General features: G+C 32.9%; 1 protein-coding gene across 9 annotated transcripts in view; it reads right to left on the bottom strand.

Annotated features, from left to right (window-relative positions):
* Positions 1-539: 539 nt before the first annotated feature.
* The window catches only part of retn (retained), a 169,359-nt gene continuing 150,837 nt past the window's right edge, over positions 540-19,061 (bottom strand). For 8 of the 9 annotated variants that reach the window (XM_066296161.1, XM_066296163.1, XM_066296165.1 and 5 more), the window contains 4 exons: positions 12,758-12,904; positions 10,725-10,970; positions 9,843-10,168; positions 540-2,632 (listed from right to left, as the gene is read on the bottom strand). In XM_066296161.1, the coding sequence (XP_066152258.1) occupies positions 2,514-2,632; positions 9,843-10,168; positions 10,725-10,970; positions 12,758-12,904 (838 nt within the window). In that variant the 3' untranslated portion in view covers positions 540-2,513. The remainder of the gene's footprint in view (positions 2,633-9,842; positions 10,169-10,724; positions 10,971-12,757; positions 12,905-19,061) is intronic. The other variant, XM_066296164.1, reaches the window with a different exon arrangement.

The raw sequence follows: 19,061 nt of genomic DNA, 5'->3' as shown, positions 1-19,061 counted from the left end.
TTTTTACATTAAGTATTACAATAGAGTGATAATTAAGAAAATTGCAAGTGGGCATTAAAAAGACCAGAGGTACGTCTTAGATAAGCTCACATGCTTTGATCTATTTATTAAATGTTCGATAGCAAATAGCAAATGGCCTAAATAACTCTCAACGTTTATGGTTCAACGCCTAATATGAAATTTTTCTTAATTGTTCTGAATCTTCTATATTATAACAGATATGTTCTTCAATGAATCTTAGTTTCTATAACAGGACTTTTATGGGTAGTGAGACAATATAAAAAACTTAAGTTAAAATGAATTTGTCCTTTGACTTCTTTCCAATAAACTTATTAACATAGATGAGGGAATAAACCGCTAGAAAGTTAGTTTAGGTTAATTGAATGTGAATTATTAGTTTTTCAGAACTCAGAAAAATTCGATTTGCCTTTCTTATTAATCTATTAAGTTCGTCCTGGAGATATTCATATTACTTTTATTATTATGTAATCATTATTTTAAGTAACGGAACTACCTACAGGGAAAATTAAAGAAACGCGTAAATTCTAATGTTTATTGCATCGAACTTATCATTCGAATGTATATGTCACATTTACACAATTTAACATTCAATTTCAATTCATTTTAAAATAACTGGCCTAAGTAACTTTTATGTCAAAATAAACGATAATTATCTAGTTACATGCATTCTAATCATAATATATCGCTAATTCAAATATAAAATAAAATTTCTCAAGAAGGAAGAACTATGGAATATTTCACAAAATCGAAATAGTCAATCAAGAAAAAACTCAATACTGAGTATCAAAATTTTAAAACTTCCTGAGAAAATTCAGATCAAAAACTACACAGTACAAAAATTCAATTAAATAATAAAATAAGACAAAATAAACAATACCAAAGTAATTATTAGGTAATATAGAATAAAGGTACCTCAAATCGTTTCACAAATGATTGTTCATAAAACTAACCAGATTGCATTGTTTTTGCCGAGTATGTCGTTTATTAACGAAGATAGAAGTATGCGGTTTTCGAGGAGCTAGATAGATACAACCCCTAAAGTTTTTGTCCTACCACTTCCTATGAAGTGTTATCGGTAGGGCTTTTTTTAATACTTTTTGAAATTTTATTTCACAGAGCCAGAGAGAAGCAATCCCTCTTTATCATCGAATGAGTTTTCATTACGATTCTTTTCATCAACGTCAGTTTAACAATTTCGCATTTTTGTATATAAATGTAAGATGGAACAAATTTCAAAACTTCAGATCTCTTACTAACAAGCTACAAAGAAGTATATTAGTGAATTTAATGGTTATTAGACCAAACAAAAATGGTTTGAATATTTTTGTTTGTTTATTTGTTAGCAGTGTGAGTAGGTGTCTTATCCAGCTTTGTAATCTGTTTCACCCCTTATACACATTACGATAAAAATTTGTTAAACGCACAATACCAGTACATTATTAGCTGCATTTATGAGATACTTTCTCATATAATTCGACAAGAAGTAGACATAAAAGTATGAGATTTATAGACGTATATTCGCGTTTTGGTGCCCTTACAAAAAATAATAAGTATTTTATATATTGCATACTTTTTCATGTCAAGCGCTATGGACGAGTGGATTCCATTTGGACCTGTTGATAAAGGACAACATAACATGCCCTTAACTAGCGGAATGTATCAGTCTTCTGCATAATAAGTAAGCAGCTATGCTGCAAGTTTGATAGTTGTATATTAGTAATTTAGTGAATCAAAATAGTTTTTTTAAACAACTATATAAAATCACTAAATTCATGTATTGTATGTTAAGGTTAAAATTTTTTTTGTTTATCATTATTTTACCTTCAAGTCGATAAAATCTTTGACTCAGTATTATATTTATGACTGACTTTTGTACTAAAAAAAAAGCGTTTCAATAGCTTTTAAGAACTAGTACCATGTAGTACAGTACAAATAGACGTCATAGCTGAAATCAATTATTTAGATTTCATTGTCATTGCCGGATAAAACAGAGAGACGGGGTTTTCACAAAATGTTGATCATTTTTTGTCAAATGTACTTACGTAGAGAGAAATCTTTTATTTTCCTGTAAGTGTTGTTACACAGGAAAATTTTTTAAACTTCAGAACTCGGGATTGCTCAAATGCTAGTTGCCTTCACCTCCCTATGCAGCGTGGTTAAGTCAAATGGAATTGGAATCCTCAGTTAGCACCTCCGTATTTTAATTACTCTTACGATGAAATACTGTAAAAAACCCCCTTCCCGCGGCAATATTATTCAATTGTAGGAAATTTCTTCAATCGTCGAAAAGTAAAACCATTGTAGGTCACTTGCACAATAACTATATCATTTTTTAAATAGGTAATGACAATACCATTTAGTCCATATTTCCAAAAACTTTAGGAGTTGTAACAGTCAATGAAAATTTCTATCTATCTAGCTCCTCGAAAACCGCATTCTTCTATCTGCATTAATGAACAAAATGCTTGGCAAAAGCGATGCAATCCGGCTACTTAGTTGGTCATAGCTATGGGTTGAGTCGGCCGGGAAATCGGGAAGAGCACCCCCTGGTATGTGACGCCATCTAATTCCATACTGACCACCATTGAGTTTTCTCCACTTCTGGAATCACCTGAAATTGAAAAAATATTTTATATTGAGTTTCATAGCCCTGGACAAATCAAATGAACAAGCAAATAAAAGTTTTTGATGCCCTTGAAAGTCCAGATCTTGCAACGTATGGAAACTAGAAAATCTAAAAATTTTTGAATGACAAAATAATCATATTATGATGTTTTAAATTTTATAATTTCAAATTAATTTTTTTTTTCAAGAAATTACTGTAAAGTTGATCGCTTGAGATAGTAATTTGATAGGAATTAAGTGGATTTTAAAGAATACAAGTGCTTGAATGCCATGTAATTAGAAGAAGTTTCTATCTTTTAAGATACTCACCCTAAAACATAATATACAGTCGAACTCGGTTATAATGAACACGAGGGGACAAAAGATTTTGTTCGTTATAACCGGGCGTTCGTTAAATCGAATTTTACTTAATACGTATTGGGTTAATCTTAAAACTTTTTAGGCGCTTTTTTTTATGAATTTAGTTAACATTAATGCACTAGTTAAGAGGAAAAGATGGGTAAAAACAACATTTTTTTAAATTAATTTATTTTTTTTATTAAGATTATAGTGCCTCAACTACTTAGGTTATTGGCACTCAACATACATTTAACAGAATACAAAACGTTCTAAGTACAGGTACATATCAAGTAGATATGAAGATTACGTTTAGATGGAGTTAAAAAGATCGATTAACTTCAGGAATTCTATCGTTGTTCTCTGATCTACTGTGGAGTCCAAGTTCTTGTGCAGTTCATTTTTAATTTGAAAGGAGATCCTATTGGCACTATACTTTGGGCACTTTGTGATGATATGATCGACTGTCAGCAAGAAATTGCACCAGTCACATTTTGGGGGAGATGTCCTTTCCATTAGATGACCATGAGTTAGTCTTGTATGTCCTATTCTTAGTCTTCTTATGGCCACAGAGTACTTTCTGTTTAGTTGAAGTTGTTTAAAAGGGAGCAGAGATGGTTCAATTGGTGACAGTTTCGTGTTGGATAGATTCCAGAGGTTTTGCCACTTGCTTTCAATAGTTACTTTAAAATATATGTTTACATCCTTCGGTAAGTATAAATTTTGCTCTTTGACCTGTGAATGGGACGCATTTCCCGCACTCGAGTCCGCAAATTCGTTACCTGCTATTCCGATGTACACGTCTTATTACTATTTATTTTGTACTGTAAAGTAGTCAGTCATTTTATTTTGCACTTGATTTTTAATAAGCGAATGTCTTTCAATATAGCCATATAATTTATTGAAGACTTGATATGCCGAAGAGTCAGCACTTGTACAGTGAATGATTTTCGAAACCACGTTCAGAGAAGAAAGAGTCTGTGACACAGGGGACATAGCATCGTCGTCCGGTTCCCCTTCTTCCTCGTTTTCACTCTCCTTAATTTCGTCTGTAAGAAGTTCTTTAACATTATTCATTAGCTCAGCATCACTAGGAAAATCGGTTGTTATCAAATCGTTATCTATTTTGATGTACTCTTCTACATCGATGTTATTATGTTTTTTAATTCATTCTGTCAATGAAATGTCTTCTTCGTCATTTTGATCTACAAGTTCCTCTAGTTGAAATTCTACCAAACAACGGTATGTCGTCTTCATCATCGTACTCTTGTATTATGTGCAGTTTAAATCCCGCATGACGAAAATAGTTCTCGATGGTGTTTAGCGAGACTTTTTCCCATGCGGCGCTAATCATTATTATCGCGTCAAACAATGTAAAGTTAAGGTCTTCATTGCTTTCAAAAGCACTTATTAGTCGCACCAAAAACATTTTTCGAGAAAAAGACTTAAAAGAGTGTATAACGCCTTGATCCACGGGTTGTAACACAGCTGTCACGTTTGGTGGTAGGAACACATGATTGATGTATTCAAGATTTTCTAATCTCGGATGAGCTGGACAATTATCTACAAGAAGTAAAATTTTCCTTCGTTTCTTGCGAAGTTCGTCATTCCATTTTTGAAGCAATCCTTCAAAAATTTCGCTAGTCATCCATGCTCGTTGATTCGACTCATAGATGACTGGTAACTTGCCTTTATTTTTTAAGCATCTAGGAGATTTGGATTTACCGATAACCATCAAGGAGCGTTTTTCAGTTCCAGTCATATTAGCACAAACTCAGACAGTTATTCTTTCATTGCTTTGCTTTCCACCAGTACATTTGACGCCCTTAAATTTTAGGGTCTTATTCGGGATCATTTTGTAAAACAAACCTGTTTTGTCTCCACTAAAAAATGTCATTCATATCGTATCCTGTACTAATGACTGGCCATTGACTTTTTAGCCATTCCGATGTTATTTCTATTGATACTCCTGCAGCCTTTCCATTAATTTTGCCCGCTGATATATCATGTCTTGACTTAAATCTACCAATCCAACCTTTTGTACACACAAACTGCTCACTACCATTTTCACCTACTCCATACGTTAGTCTTCCAAGTTCTTCTGCTTTTGTTTGTAGAATCACGACAGTAATGGGATTGTTTTGACTCCTTTAAATCGTAAACCATTTGAAAAATACTTTATCTATGTCATTTCTTATAGGTTTTCGAATTTTCTTTTGCCTTGTTACATTACCTTTCAAAGTTTTAAATTTATTTCTATTTTTGAAAACCGTGGAAATTGTAGATTTTGGCAATTTATACTTTTTACACACTTGTGAATTGGAAAGACCGATTTCTAAATCGTTAATTATATTTAATTTTTGTTGAATGGTTAACACACTACGCTTTTTAGCTTCCATGTGTAGCCTGAAAGGGATTTTGCTTCTTCCTACACAAATGAAATGCAACTGATGCGATCCATACTCATTTCGCGTAAAATTTACTACGATTCAATACACGGGGATTTCCCGGATTGAGATTATGTCGGCAAAAAATACCCTAAAACTAACCTAATAAATTGTACAGAATGGTCTTTTTTTATAGATTAGTTCGTTATAACCGATCGGACCTGCAAATTTTTACCGAAAAGCGTTCGCTAAAGCCAATCGTTCGTTATAAATGTGTTTATTATATCCGAACAAGAATAACATGTAGTTAAATAGACACTTTTTAGATTCCAAGCATTTTGTTCCTTAAAAGCGAGCGTTCGTTATAACCCGGGTTCGTTATAAGCGAGTTAAACTGTATATATAATATATAATAATAAAGTTTAGTATATTTTTATAATAACAGAGCTTGTTCTCTATAGCACTTCAATAATTGTAAAAAAGCACAGCGAAATAAAATTATTTTGAAAACTTAATTGTTGGAAAACTGTGACACTTAGTATATACAGTGTGACCTATTTGTTTTGAGGTCAGTCTGTAAACAGTTTATTGATTGTGCGATTTAGCCCGGATTTTTTTAAAATTATAGATTGATAAACTGCACATTTTTATCAAAAATGGCCTGGTTGATATAAAATTCAAGGCATATGACAGTTCCTACGAGCAAAATTTTAATAAATCATATTAGAGATTTTTAAAGAAAAATCTGTGCACACCACTGGATTAATACCTCTCAAAGCAGACCTGTACAAAATTTTGTCAAAAATTTTAAGTAATAACGATTTTATAAAAGAATTAAAAATACACACTAGTTATTTACTTATTTTCCAAAATTTATAGTTTATAACAACTTAGTTATGGCCTTAGGCTTATACAGAACAAATAAAACAAAAGAAAATTAAAATTACATCACAAGAAACAATTAAATTTTTTTAACTTCTACCAAGCCACCATTTTCTCCAAGGCACTTTTCATTTCTTTTGCGCATGTTCAAAATTACATTTCGTATTTGCTGTGGAGTAATTTTCTAAAATCTAATACCCTCTTCAATGTCTTGCGCTATCCTAAACACTCTGTATAGTTATGTGTGAAAAAAATTTAACTTTGGAATTTTCAAACCTTTATACTGGAAAATTGCACATTTAAGTAAATGCAATTTCAAAAATTTCCATGATTTCCATCAATTTGGCTTTTTGAATTGCGTTTCAAGCGAAATGTGCTATACTTTAAGAAATTTCCACAGGGTCATACTTTAGTCATTCTTCAAATAAGTTCCCAGTTTTAATCATCAGAATAGATTGCCATAACCAACATGACACCATGACGACATGACGACTCGTTGACAGAAACCATCACACCCACAAGACATTAACCCTCCTTTCCCTACGTATAACCAATTTGATGCGAACCAATAAGCGAAGATAAATGGTTCATCGCTAGACCGTAATTGATGCCAAAATACTCGTTGCCAAAGAAAGAGGAAAAGAAAACCCGAATTACTTCACAGAGGACACAAAATTGTAATCAATCAACCGTTGAAATTAATGATCTGCTTTGAATTTAATAAACTTTTCGTTGCGTCACTTTGGCACGCATATAAAAAGAACTTCGGAGAGCAAAATTAACTGATTCGAATAGAGTGAAGCTCGGGTGATTGATTATGTTTCCTGGCACTTCGCTCACTCTGTAATTTCGAATTGTTGATGCAGGGCTTGTTAGCAACATCTATGAAGAATTGTTTGTCGAATTTTTCGATTTCATGTTACTTATGAGTTTAACTATTAGAAATTGGGTTTGATTGCTAGAAGTTGCTGGAAATACTCCTCAAAAAAAATTCTGCATTCGACGAATCAAGGTTTCAAAGGAGCCAGGAGTGTGACAATGAAATATGACCAACCTAAAGCTTTCTGAGAAATTGTACGAAAATATATTTATAATTGGAATTTTCCTATATTTAACATCCTGAATCGTTCTCGATATTAAACAGGAAATGGCAACGCGGCGCTTGGCATTTGTTTTTTAAAATGTTCATCAAACTTTGACAGAAACACACAAACAGTTGAATTTACAGTGTTGTCATTGCTATTTAAGTAAACTTTTTGGATAACAGTTATTATCCTGCGTATCTATGGACATCGTTATGCGTTTTCAGTTAACATTAGTGGATTATAATCAAGGCAATAAACATGAACGAATTTATGAAATGAACGAGCTGGTTTAGAAAACTCAATTTAAGACACTTTGGCAAAGTTGCAACTGTCAATTGAAAGTGTTGACAAATGAAACGGAAACTTTCACCTTCAACATTTTTAATTTGATTTTAACCCTCCAGCGGTTCCGGGTCTCTTTCCGACGCCATCTGTCGCGTGTATGTCACGGTAGGTGACGCGATTAGATTATAACAATATCGAAATTATTTATTAAAAGTTTTTTATTCAGCAATAAATGCCTCTAATCAATAAAATATGAACACTACAAAGGAAGGTATAAAAAATAGATATTTTATATGTTATGGACCTACAAGAATTCTGTCACAATGTAATAATAATAGAATGTATTGCAAAAAGATACAAGTACATGTGTTAAAATATGCGAAATTATATTAAAAAAAAAAGAAATTCACATATACCAAATGTCACATGGTTAGATTCTCTGAATACCTTAACAGTTGCTGGTTAAATCTCAACTACTTTTAATCGTAGTAATGAGAGGCATTCACCTTCACTCCGAGTTTACACACAGGAATAATGCGTGGTGACATCTATGAGGCATTCTCAAAAGCTGAGAGACATATTTGGAGTTTCGAAAAAAGAGCTTGAAGATAGTATACAGGGTGTCTCGTGTTACTGGGCCCATCCGTTAACCAGAGATATCTTATGCAAAAATAGACTTTCCTTATAACATTTTTTTCTTTGGACCTTAATACTCATTACACAGGGTGCTGAAGTTCATCGAAAATAAATTACTTTTGTTAATAACTTTAGTGTTTCTTAAAATATTTCAATGAACTTTTGAAATTATATATAGTTCGATTATGGGAATACATTACCTATGATTTGAGTTTAAAAAATTGGAGGAACAATGGAGAAAATAGTGAGTCATGTATACGTTTGTTCCCCAACTTTTTTGCGCATCTAATGATGCATTTGTTTAGTTACTTAATTTAGTTGTTTCTTTACCCGGATTGCTTCATCATTAATTATTATTAAATATAATAATTATTGAATTTTAATTTACTGCTTACTTTAGAAGATATTTCAACTTATTGTCCCTAATAGGTGGCTTCAATTTTTTATTTATATCGAGAGGCCCTTCCAAAACGCACATGGTTGTCGTTTTAATACTTGGTGTACGTCGTATTTACTGATGTCTTAATTTTCCATTTCAAAAGCAATCATTGTCGTGCTAATACCCGGATTGTTATGAACATGGTAAAATTTCGTCTTCCTAGTGTGGTTAATCAAATAAATAAAAATTCGAAGCCACGTATTAGTGGACTATAAGCTGAAGTAGCTTCTAAAGTAAGCTGTAAATCAGAACTTCACAAGAATGAAGAAATCTACATAAAGAAATAACTATTTTGAATTATTAGACAAATGCGCCATTGGCGTGGGTAAAAAAAATCGGGCGAAAACGTGTACACAACCCCTCATTTTGTCCATCGTTTTTCCAAATGTTTTTGCCCAAATTATAGGAAATGTGCGCCTAATAGACATATATGTATATCACTGTACAATTTTATTAAAATAGGTTAAGACGCAGCCAAGTTATTAGCAACTTTTTTTAAATATTAACTTCAACACCGTGTATAATGAGTATAAAGCATTAAAAAAAGTACCATAAGAAAAATATAATTGTTCTTGCATAAGGAGTCTTCGATTAGCGGGTTGGTCTACTAATACGAGATCAAATGTATATTGTTACATTTTCTGTATAACACCGCGACCGATGGAGGGTTAAGGGAGTGAATCTTTGTTTCTCAATAAATTTTCTGAAAATCTTCTTGATACCAACATATTTTCATGAAATCACAAATCTTAGAATTAGCAATATATACACAAATATAAGGCAAATCAACATCGCATCAGTCCAAGAATACAAAACAAGGCAGCGAAGCGGCGAGTTTTCCAATGATCGTGTACGTTACGAATTATGTATCTTATATCAATTCTTCTATTGATCAGGATTTTCATATGTATAAGAAATATTTAAAAAAAAATTACTTCACTTAATTCTAAAAGTATTTGTACTAAATTAAGTCTTAAAAAAATCTGATATATTTACTGAAGACTTTGGAAACTCTATCAATAGCTTTCTCACGTTTATCGCGTTTCCACAAGATGTAATTGATTCTGAGAAACTTCCATCACTGAAGGCCCTTTTTTTTATTTCCCTTTGATCGAACCAAACCAACATTCAAAATTCTAAACTTACCTCTGCTATTAATCCTGATATGCGTGCTGTGGATGGGTGCAACACTTTCGGGGGTGTGCGAATTAGATCGTTCATCACCTTCCCTGGAAACTCTCTTTGGTGGTGGAGGAGACTCTCTGTTTTCCGGCTCCCGTTTAACCGTTGAACTCGAAGTTGATTCTGAAAGATTGATGGGCTCCTTCTGAGGTTCAGTTTGTGTTCTATTGTTATTGCACCAGTTGTAAAAACTCATGCGTTGTTGGAGCTCTAGAGGAGTAAGGTTTGTGGTACCGTTTGGAAGCGTAAGATCTACTTGGGTGGGTGATGTTGCTGTGGCCGCCGCAGTTCTGCAATAGATCCTTATGGAGAATTGTATGCGATATAAAGTGGAAGAGTAATTGCGTATAATAAAGTGCTTATTAAAACTAGGCCACAACGATGGACTATTCCGGAGAATAAAAGTAGATCTCTTACAAACCTTTGATATGTATCTCTATATTTTGACTCAAAATTGGGTGGAATTTCACCGCTACAACAACCCCTACTGATGTGTGAAGTGCTAATTTAAAAAAAATATATAATAAATACTTAGGTCTTATTATTTGTTCATGTACAGAAGTTACCTATATTCAAGAGGAAAATATATTGGCAATTACAAAATGTTAGTTAAACAATCTAAGAAATAAGGTGTTCATCTTCCATTTGATGTTAACAAATAGAGATATCATCTATGTGAACAAAATTGTCTTTATTTAGATTCATGTTCAATACTAAAGATATATTTAAGAGTACCGATCATATCAGAGATACCTGTAGTTGTGAATCAAACATGTACTTTAAAACATAAAATTACTCTTCACTGACCCACCTCGTGAGACCACACTGTGGACTGTATCGACTCACCTCATTTCTTGATTGATAAGCCTCACGTAATCTAATAGTTCTTGAGGTGTAAAATTTGCTAAGTTAGGGTGAGCTAGTGCTCCATTGGTGGGTGCGTTCATTGGTGGTGGGTGACTAGGATGGTGAGCACCATTATGCATACTTAATCCCGTGGACATGGCAGGATTTACTCTGGCTACCATTTGCTGTTGATGGGCGGCTGCTTGGGCTAATGTGAGAGGGTTCAGCGGGATCGGATTTGGAGGCCTGGAAAATCAGAAAATTAAATAAATGAAAGTAAACATTTCAACAGTGCAAAATTACGACTTGGGGGAAAGGTACCATGTATATGCGAAAACGAGCCCTTTCACGGATGGATTAGGTACCATATTCAAGTTCCATTTTGCTGAAATTTTACCTTGAATCGAAGGAAAATTTTCTCAGAAATAATGTTTCGTTTTTGCACATTAACAAATGTAATATTTTTGTTTATGAAATCAATTAGAGGATTTTGTAAATTTTCTTGCCCGCTAATAACATTGCAATTAACAAAGCTAGAACTAATTAAAAAAAAACAGGGACGTACAGATGAAAATATTCGAGGTAGAATTTACAAAAGTTAAGAAAGAAGTAATTTTTTTAAATGTGCTGGATCTCAAAACATTATACTACGATACACTATAGTATATAGTGAATGCTATAAGAATTCTATGAAAATTGACAGATATGAGAGTAGCTACTTTCAAGTAAGAGGCGCACTCAATAAAAAAATTAAACGGAAGATTTAAAATAGGAAAATTCTTGAATCTTAAAATGCTATGATACGCCAATGATTTAGTGTATAGTAAAGGCTGAACCATACGGGACACGATTCTGAACTGAGAAATAGCGCAAAAAAGTAAAAATGCATGAAGTTATTTCCGAAAAATGATATGTTAATGACTTATTCCGTATTAAGAGTCCTACGGGTTCTCTATTCAGTAAATACACTTCCTAAAATATATCATAATGCTAAAATTGACAACCATTTTTAGATTTTAACGTAAAAAGCATTTTTTGAGTAGACCCAAAAATTCTTTTGCTAACTGTAGAATTATTTGCTGGAAGAAATTTCGCGGTACTGCATATACAGGGCATTTCAAATTCGACCCCCACCATTGAGATCTCAGAACCTAGACGAGATACCAAAAAGTTAGAATGGAGACACAATTGCGTAATTTGACGTTTATTCAAATGCCGTTTTCAAAAAGATATTAAGGAAAAAGTTAAAATCGGAGGTTTTGCTTGTTTTTTTTTAGCATTATTTGATAAGAATGTCCAAAACCACAGGCATATTTTCTTTGCCACTTTTTTTTTTAGCTACACAACACTTTCAGATTTGCCATCCGACGTTTCGCTCTTCGGCTACCAGCATCAATTTTATATTTTCTTATGAGAGCGAACATTGAGTTTTTCGGCGGAAAAATAGTTAGATGGCAAATCTGAAAACGGCATCGTGTAGCTGAGGAAAAGTGACATTGAAAATGTGCTTGCGATTTTAGGCTTTTTTGTCAAATAACGCTTAAAAAAATAAACACATCTCCAATTTTTAATTTTTCTTAAATATTTTCGGAAATACTCGGGAAATTGAAATTTTCAAAAAGGCGTTTGGCCAAGCGCTAAATTACACAATTTTGCTTCCATTGGAAATTCTTCGCATTTCTTCTAGCATTCGAGATCCCAATGGTGAAGGTTGGATTCGAAATGCTCTGTATACATTTTGTTTATTGTAAAATCAGTGGGAAAAAATAACTTCATTTCACTCAACTTTACTTTCGAGAACTACTGTTCCATCCCTCACCCAAAGGCATGCGGAAAGTTCCCTCTCCTGTGCTTAAATAACTTACCTATTCAAGGGCACTTTTCTCCGCGCGAGTAGGAAAAGTAGCTTTATTGCACACAGAGCCGAAGACAAACCTTACCACATTCGATGCGGTAAATTTCCCCTCATTTATCCAAAAGAATGCGGTAAAATGAATTTCTTCACTCGCGAGTTGGTAAAAATCGAAACTTACTCGAAGCCGTACCTGGGCATGCCATCGAAGTGGCCATAACTGCCTCTCCTTCCTTCTCGTCTATTTCCATCAATTGCAGCCTGTAGTTCCGCTTGTGTGCTTAAGTTTCGTTTTTCGCATTCGTACTCGTATAAATATTTCATGTACCTGTAAAAATTAATTATTAATTTAAATGATTTCTGCATCAACACATCAAAGGAGGACAAGTCACTAAAAGCAGTGTGCAAACTTGTAATGTAAAATATAGAACTTAATAGGAACACTTCTAAAATTTCCTATAGAAATTAACTTGATTTTTGTTCTTTAATTAATTTCGCCATTATTTGCGCAAATTATTGCCTGATACTTGAGTTTGTGACCTTAATAACATGGTCCTCAAGAAGACTGAATTTGTTAAAGATGGTCAGAGTTAACTCCAGAAAATTATATTATTTAATTTCCAAGAAACGTTTACGTTAATCTTCATTTGTAATCTGCTAATATAAATGGTTTCTAACCTTGAGTAAATTGCATTAACAAAGCTTATTTCGATATCTCCACCTATGGTAAAATTACACCCGCATGTTTGCTTGAGTACAATCACTTTTAAAAACCAAATATTTAGTTACGAAAAACACAATATCATAATTTGTTTAATATTACGGGATGTAACCATGTTTTGATTATTACTCAATTGCTCAATTTGGGATCGGCGAATAATGACATATTTATGTGAAATCTAATGTGTGTTTACTTTTCCGATATGCCGATGTCTTAGTCACCGATTTAGCAACTTTTTCCATCAGTCCTCTTTTCTATATAACTAAGATTTTATACAAGGTGTTTCACAACATATCGGACAACCTTCGACTGCATGTGCACTGTTACATGAGAAGTCCATTTGTCAAAAAAATAAAATAAATAATGAAAGTTCTACAGGTAACGAGAAAAACAATAATAATTTATTCTATGTTATTCTGTGTTACAAAATTTGTGCAAAACTGTTTTCATTGGCTGGAAGGCAAGCTGGAGCCCTTCAAATTTATTTGTGCCCGAGTAGTTCGAACATTCCTCCCGTCTGTTACTCTCGAAGACGCAAATTATTGGTCGCCGTTCTAGTCCGATGTCACAATTCCTCAACATTCCGCAATTCGGTACCGTAAACCTCGTTTTCAAAATATCTTCATAAAAAGAAATCTAAGGGATGTAGATCTGAAGACCGCGGAGGCCAAGCTACTGCACACGCCAGCCGATCCAACGTATTCAGTGTACTTAGATCAAAACATATAGGACATTTAAACGAAAATGTGCAGGTGCCCTATCGTGCATTAACCACATACGTGTTCGGATCGCTAAAAGCACATATTTAAGATTAATTAGTTAGATTAGTTAAGTAGTGTCGCTCCCTTATCAGTATGGAAAAAATATAAACAATTTTTGCAATTTTTTGTAATTTTTATGTGAAGTGTTAAGTTTAATAGAAAAGTTAAATTCTTGAATCAGCGTAAGGCACCAAATAAACTTTTGTTTTGTTTATCTGGTTATCTGTAAGACTTTCATTAATTTTTTTTTGTGAAATGAAATTCTTATGTAATACTTCGTACATATAGTTGAAGTTTGTCCGAGAAGTTGTGAAATGCCCTGTATAGTTTTAAGGCCCTTTTTTTATTGAATAATTGAAATTTTTACTTTACAAACCATGTTATCCTGTGAAGTTGAACTCGATGAGCGATTTTCTTTACAAAAAGCGCCATCTATTATTTGCAAATACAGTAGTATAAAAAAATCTTCGTACGACCGTATAACCTTTAAACAATAGCTTTAAAACTGCAAAAACGAGTTTTTTATATAAAATATGTAAACTAGCGCTGTTTTAAATATTATACAACAAATATATTATTTAGTATTTATATTTTTAATCGCAGGTACTGAAAACAATTTACACATTTACGATTATATTTTTTAAAATGTTGGCGAAAAATAGCTTTTATTTTATTTTCCGTATGGTAAACATTGTTTACAATGTCGTAACTAAATATCATCCGTTCTAGTTTAGTTTTGATTTGTTGCTAGTAAAATACTTTTTCTTCAATAAATTGTGACTTATCAAGTGATCTCCGAAAATTTATAATTAAATTATATTCAGATCACTCGATAAGTAAAGATGGTAAAATATCGAACTAAAAAGATCGAAATGGTTGAAAAAAAGGTCAAAATGTTTCATTAAACATTATAAACAAATTTGACAGTATTAACACAATAACAGGAACTGGTCATCCAAAGATTATCACAAGGCAACATGAACAGTTTATTCTTCAAAAAATAAGAAAAAATCGCAAAAGTACAGCAACGTAAATAACTAAAAGTCTACACAAATAATTTCATCTGAAATATAGGGTGTAACTTAAGTGATGTCATTATTTTTAAGTGGTGATTTCTTGTCACATTTTATGAAAAAATGTTCATTTAAACATGTCTCCTAACTTGCATCATTTTCGAGATACAGAGCGTCAAAGTTTTATTAAAATATCAAGTTTTTACTAATTATTCAAAAAGCGTTGGACCGATTTTGACGAAACTTGGCATGTTTGTTAGTATTTGTAAGGGGCTACTTTTGATGTCATTACATTTTAAATAATAATACCAGTGGCGTCACAAATAATTACCTTATTGATATTAATAATGTGATTATTGTAAGCCACCGTTTTTTCTGAATTTGATATTTGTATCAGACTAAACAATTCAAAATACAACTTTCTTGTCCTTTGACTTTTTTTGTAACTCGCTTAATTTTTGGTATTTTTAAGATCTAAGGTAAAAACAAGTTTGAATAAAATTAATAAAAGCTCGATATTTAATGAAACTTTGACACCCTGTATCTCGAAAATGATGCAAGTTAGGACACATGTTTATATGAACATTTTTTCATAAAATATGGCAAGGAATCACCCATTAAAGTTAATGACATTAAAGTTTTCGTATGATTTAAAACCTAATAAAAATCCACTAATTCTAATAGAAATTAATATTTTGTCGGGTGTCCTTCGGCTTTGATGACCGCTTGAGGCATGCGTAGCATTGACTTAATCATATTTATTGTCACCATTAGCGGTATTTGATTTTACTGTTATTGTAATATTCTTTTTAGGTCATCTTTATTATTTCAGTTATGTGATTTAATCCATTTCTCTAATTCTTCTCACAAATGTTTTATCGAAACAAAATCAGGTGATAGGAACAGGCAGTGTGACTGAGGGTTAAAAATAACTTTTAATGTCATAGAGCAACCACTACCTTGTTAAAAGAGCAGTGTCCTTTGTATCGTTATCATGCATAACAGTATTTGATAAAGCACAATTTTTCAGATACACTCAGGAGATTTGATTTGTTCAATTGTACGTCACTGTCCATTATTATTTACCAAATTTCCAACCCCTGCAGCCGACATCACACCCCATACCATAAAAGTTCCGTCTCCATATGTGTGTTAATGTTAAGATTTACATACAAATTTGGAATTTTCTGCTCTGAATTGGTTTTTTTGACTGACTGATGACACCGCAGTCATTGCTGTCGGAAGAGATCATGAAGAGGCTGCTGAAAAACTTGAAACCTTTGATATTAAAATTGATATCTGGACCAAAACCTGGCGAATCACGTTAAATGAAAACAAGTCTGTACATGGAGACCCTACCAATAAACAAAAGCAACATCTACCCATCCGGATCAACAATACCCAGATTCCCCATGCTGACTCAGCTAAATATCTGGGAATGACATTAGACACGAGACTCCGCTGGAAAGTTCATGTCAAAAAGAAACTAAAAAAAATTGTAATGGCTCCTTGGAAGAAATTCCAAGTTATCTACACACAACAAACTGTTATTATACAAACAAATGCTGAAACCTGTTTGAATCTATGGTATTCAACTCTGGGGTTGTGCCAGTAACAGCAACACACAAGTGATCCAACGATTTCAGAACAAAGCACTAAGGAACATCATTGATGCACCTTGGTACTGTCGACACAGAGACATCCATCGGGACCTTCAAATGAAGGCTGTTGATCAAACCATCACCAAAGTTGCCAGTAGCCACGAACAAAGGTTACTTAACCATGTGATGTCGAGGCCTTCCAGCTCTTAGACCACACAAACATAGTAAAAAGACTCAAGAGAACCAAGCCTTTCGAGTTAGTGAAATAGTGATAGTGAAAAGCAGATTATTGTGCGGTATTTGTGTTATATGCTAAGTTTAGTGTAGTAAACTTATTAGATCTTAAGGCAAACTAGAAAATAAGACTTTAGTTTTAATTGTCATGTAATAATTTGAGTTAGAAGAAAATTGCTCATTGATCTATTTAAAAGATCAGATTGTAATAGCGTTAAAGGATCTTGCAAAGAGCATCTTTTAATAAAAAAAAAAAAAAAAAAATGTTTGAAAATCGTGGACATGTTAAGATAAGAAGAGAAGCATGAGCTTTATTACTAACAAATTACTCATCATTTAGAAATTTAGAAATTTGAATTTGAGATAGAAATTTGAGTACAGAACATGGTAACACAGGCTCAAATATAATGCTATTTTTAAGAACCGTTTGCATATATCGAATATCTGGAACGTCACTAACCATTTGCCAGTGGTGAATTATAAAAAGTTAAAAATTTGAAAATGTTGAAACTTTCATTTGCAATTTTTGAAACAGGGTTAGAAAATGTGTTTAAGAAATGAGGAAAAAAATTACGGAAATTTTAAAAAGTTTTTAAAAGTTCTATAGAATTTAAGATGCTTTGGATGGTTATAGTTTTGAGGTAGAAATGACCTTTGCAGTAGTTTCACACATCTTCGAAAGAAACTCGGAAAATACGGCGCAAAACTATATTATATGTAAATTGCGTCTACCATACAGCAATGAAGATTGCTCTTAAAAAGCTTACGAGAAGACTTCGAACAAAAACCGAGCCTTCTCATTGGTCCCATCTCCCAACGACGAAATAAACATAAAATTTAACATATAAAAAACGCTGAAAAGAAAAAGAAATAAAATAACACACCGTGGAAGGAATGAGATTATTTCCCGATGCGGTGTGCCATTGGGGCATACACGAAACCGTGATTTACAGCCCGATGTCAATAAAAATTTAAATCATACGCTATTAAACTGATACATCACCCTGAACGGTCAATAAAACGAGTCAGTCGAAAAAAAAAAAAGTAAAAATGAGACTCAACTCTAAAGCTCTGAGATGTTAAAATCCGCTTTAATTATTATAAGAAGTTTTGAGGTTAATTATATTTAATAAAAGTGATTTATTGCCGAATTTTATGTGTGGGTTTTTGTGAAATAATAAAAGCAGTCCTCTCTTCAGTCGTCATTTTAATGGCCGAATAGGGAGAATATGAAAATTGTATTGGTAATGGGTTTGGAACATTTAAATTGCCAATAAAGTAGCTCATTTTATTTATTACTCTAGAACTAATTAAACGTGTGTCGTAATTGGCTTTTTGAGACAATTTTGAGAGAGGTAATCGTTGCGCCTATTTTATCAGGGCGTGTTCGTATGGCGGAAGATGATGCTTGAGATATGGCTTAAATGTTGTTTGAGAGGTAACTCCAGGTCCTCAATATGTACGTGTGTTCCTCGCTACCTACTCGTAAGACTTACGAGTGAGGGGATTAAGTCATATACAGTGAGAGCTATTTCTATTTTTGTCCACTCTAAACAAAAACAACAAATTTACAGGGGAAGGACAATAGGTGTCTTCGGGCTGGTGATTGAGTGGAAAAACGACAGGAGGAAAATGGTTGAATTTCAACTAAATTTAACAGTACCCAGGAACATCAACATGGAAACTAGAACCATATCTGAACGGTTGTTTCAATTATAATTCTAAAAAAATGTATAATGGTGTGGTTTGAACATTTCCTTTCGAGTGTAAAATACTAAATGTTGTTCTTCAAATCGTCAACAAAATCATCTGTGAGTGAAAACATTAATTGCAAAACGTCTTTAAGGCTCTCAGGCGTGAATTAATAAGTGAGTACATCTTCGGGCAAGCGTTAACGTTGGTAAGGGCCAATCAAACTTTTGATAAGTTGACCAGCAAGATCATTTCTACAGGAACGATGAATTCAGAGCAGAGCATTAAGTAATTGCTCAATATCTATGGAAATTTCTTTTTTGTTAAAGTTACCAGAATATTGATATATTGTCACTTAAAGTTAAAGTTCTTGGATTTATCAGTTGAGGCAAACAAAACTCTATTTTGTTTAAATTTAACTCATTCCGCAGTAAAATGCTCGATTTTCCCTCTGATTCTCGAT

The sequence above is a fragment of the Euwallacea fornicatus genome, chromosome 24, assembly GCF_040115645.1.
Source record: "Euwallacea fornicatus isolate EFF26 chromosome 24, ASM4011564v1, whole genome shotgun sequence".
NCBI classification, from domain to species: Eukaryota; Metazoa; Arthropoda; class Insecta; order Coleoptera; family Curculionidae; genus Euwallacea; species Euwallacea fornicatus.
The sequence above is the reverse complement of the archived record's forward strand: the minus strand, read 5'-3'. Positions and strand labels throughout refer to the sequence as shown.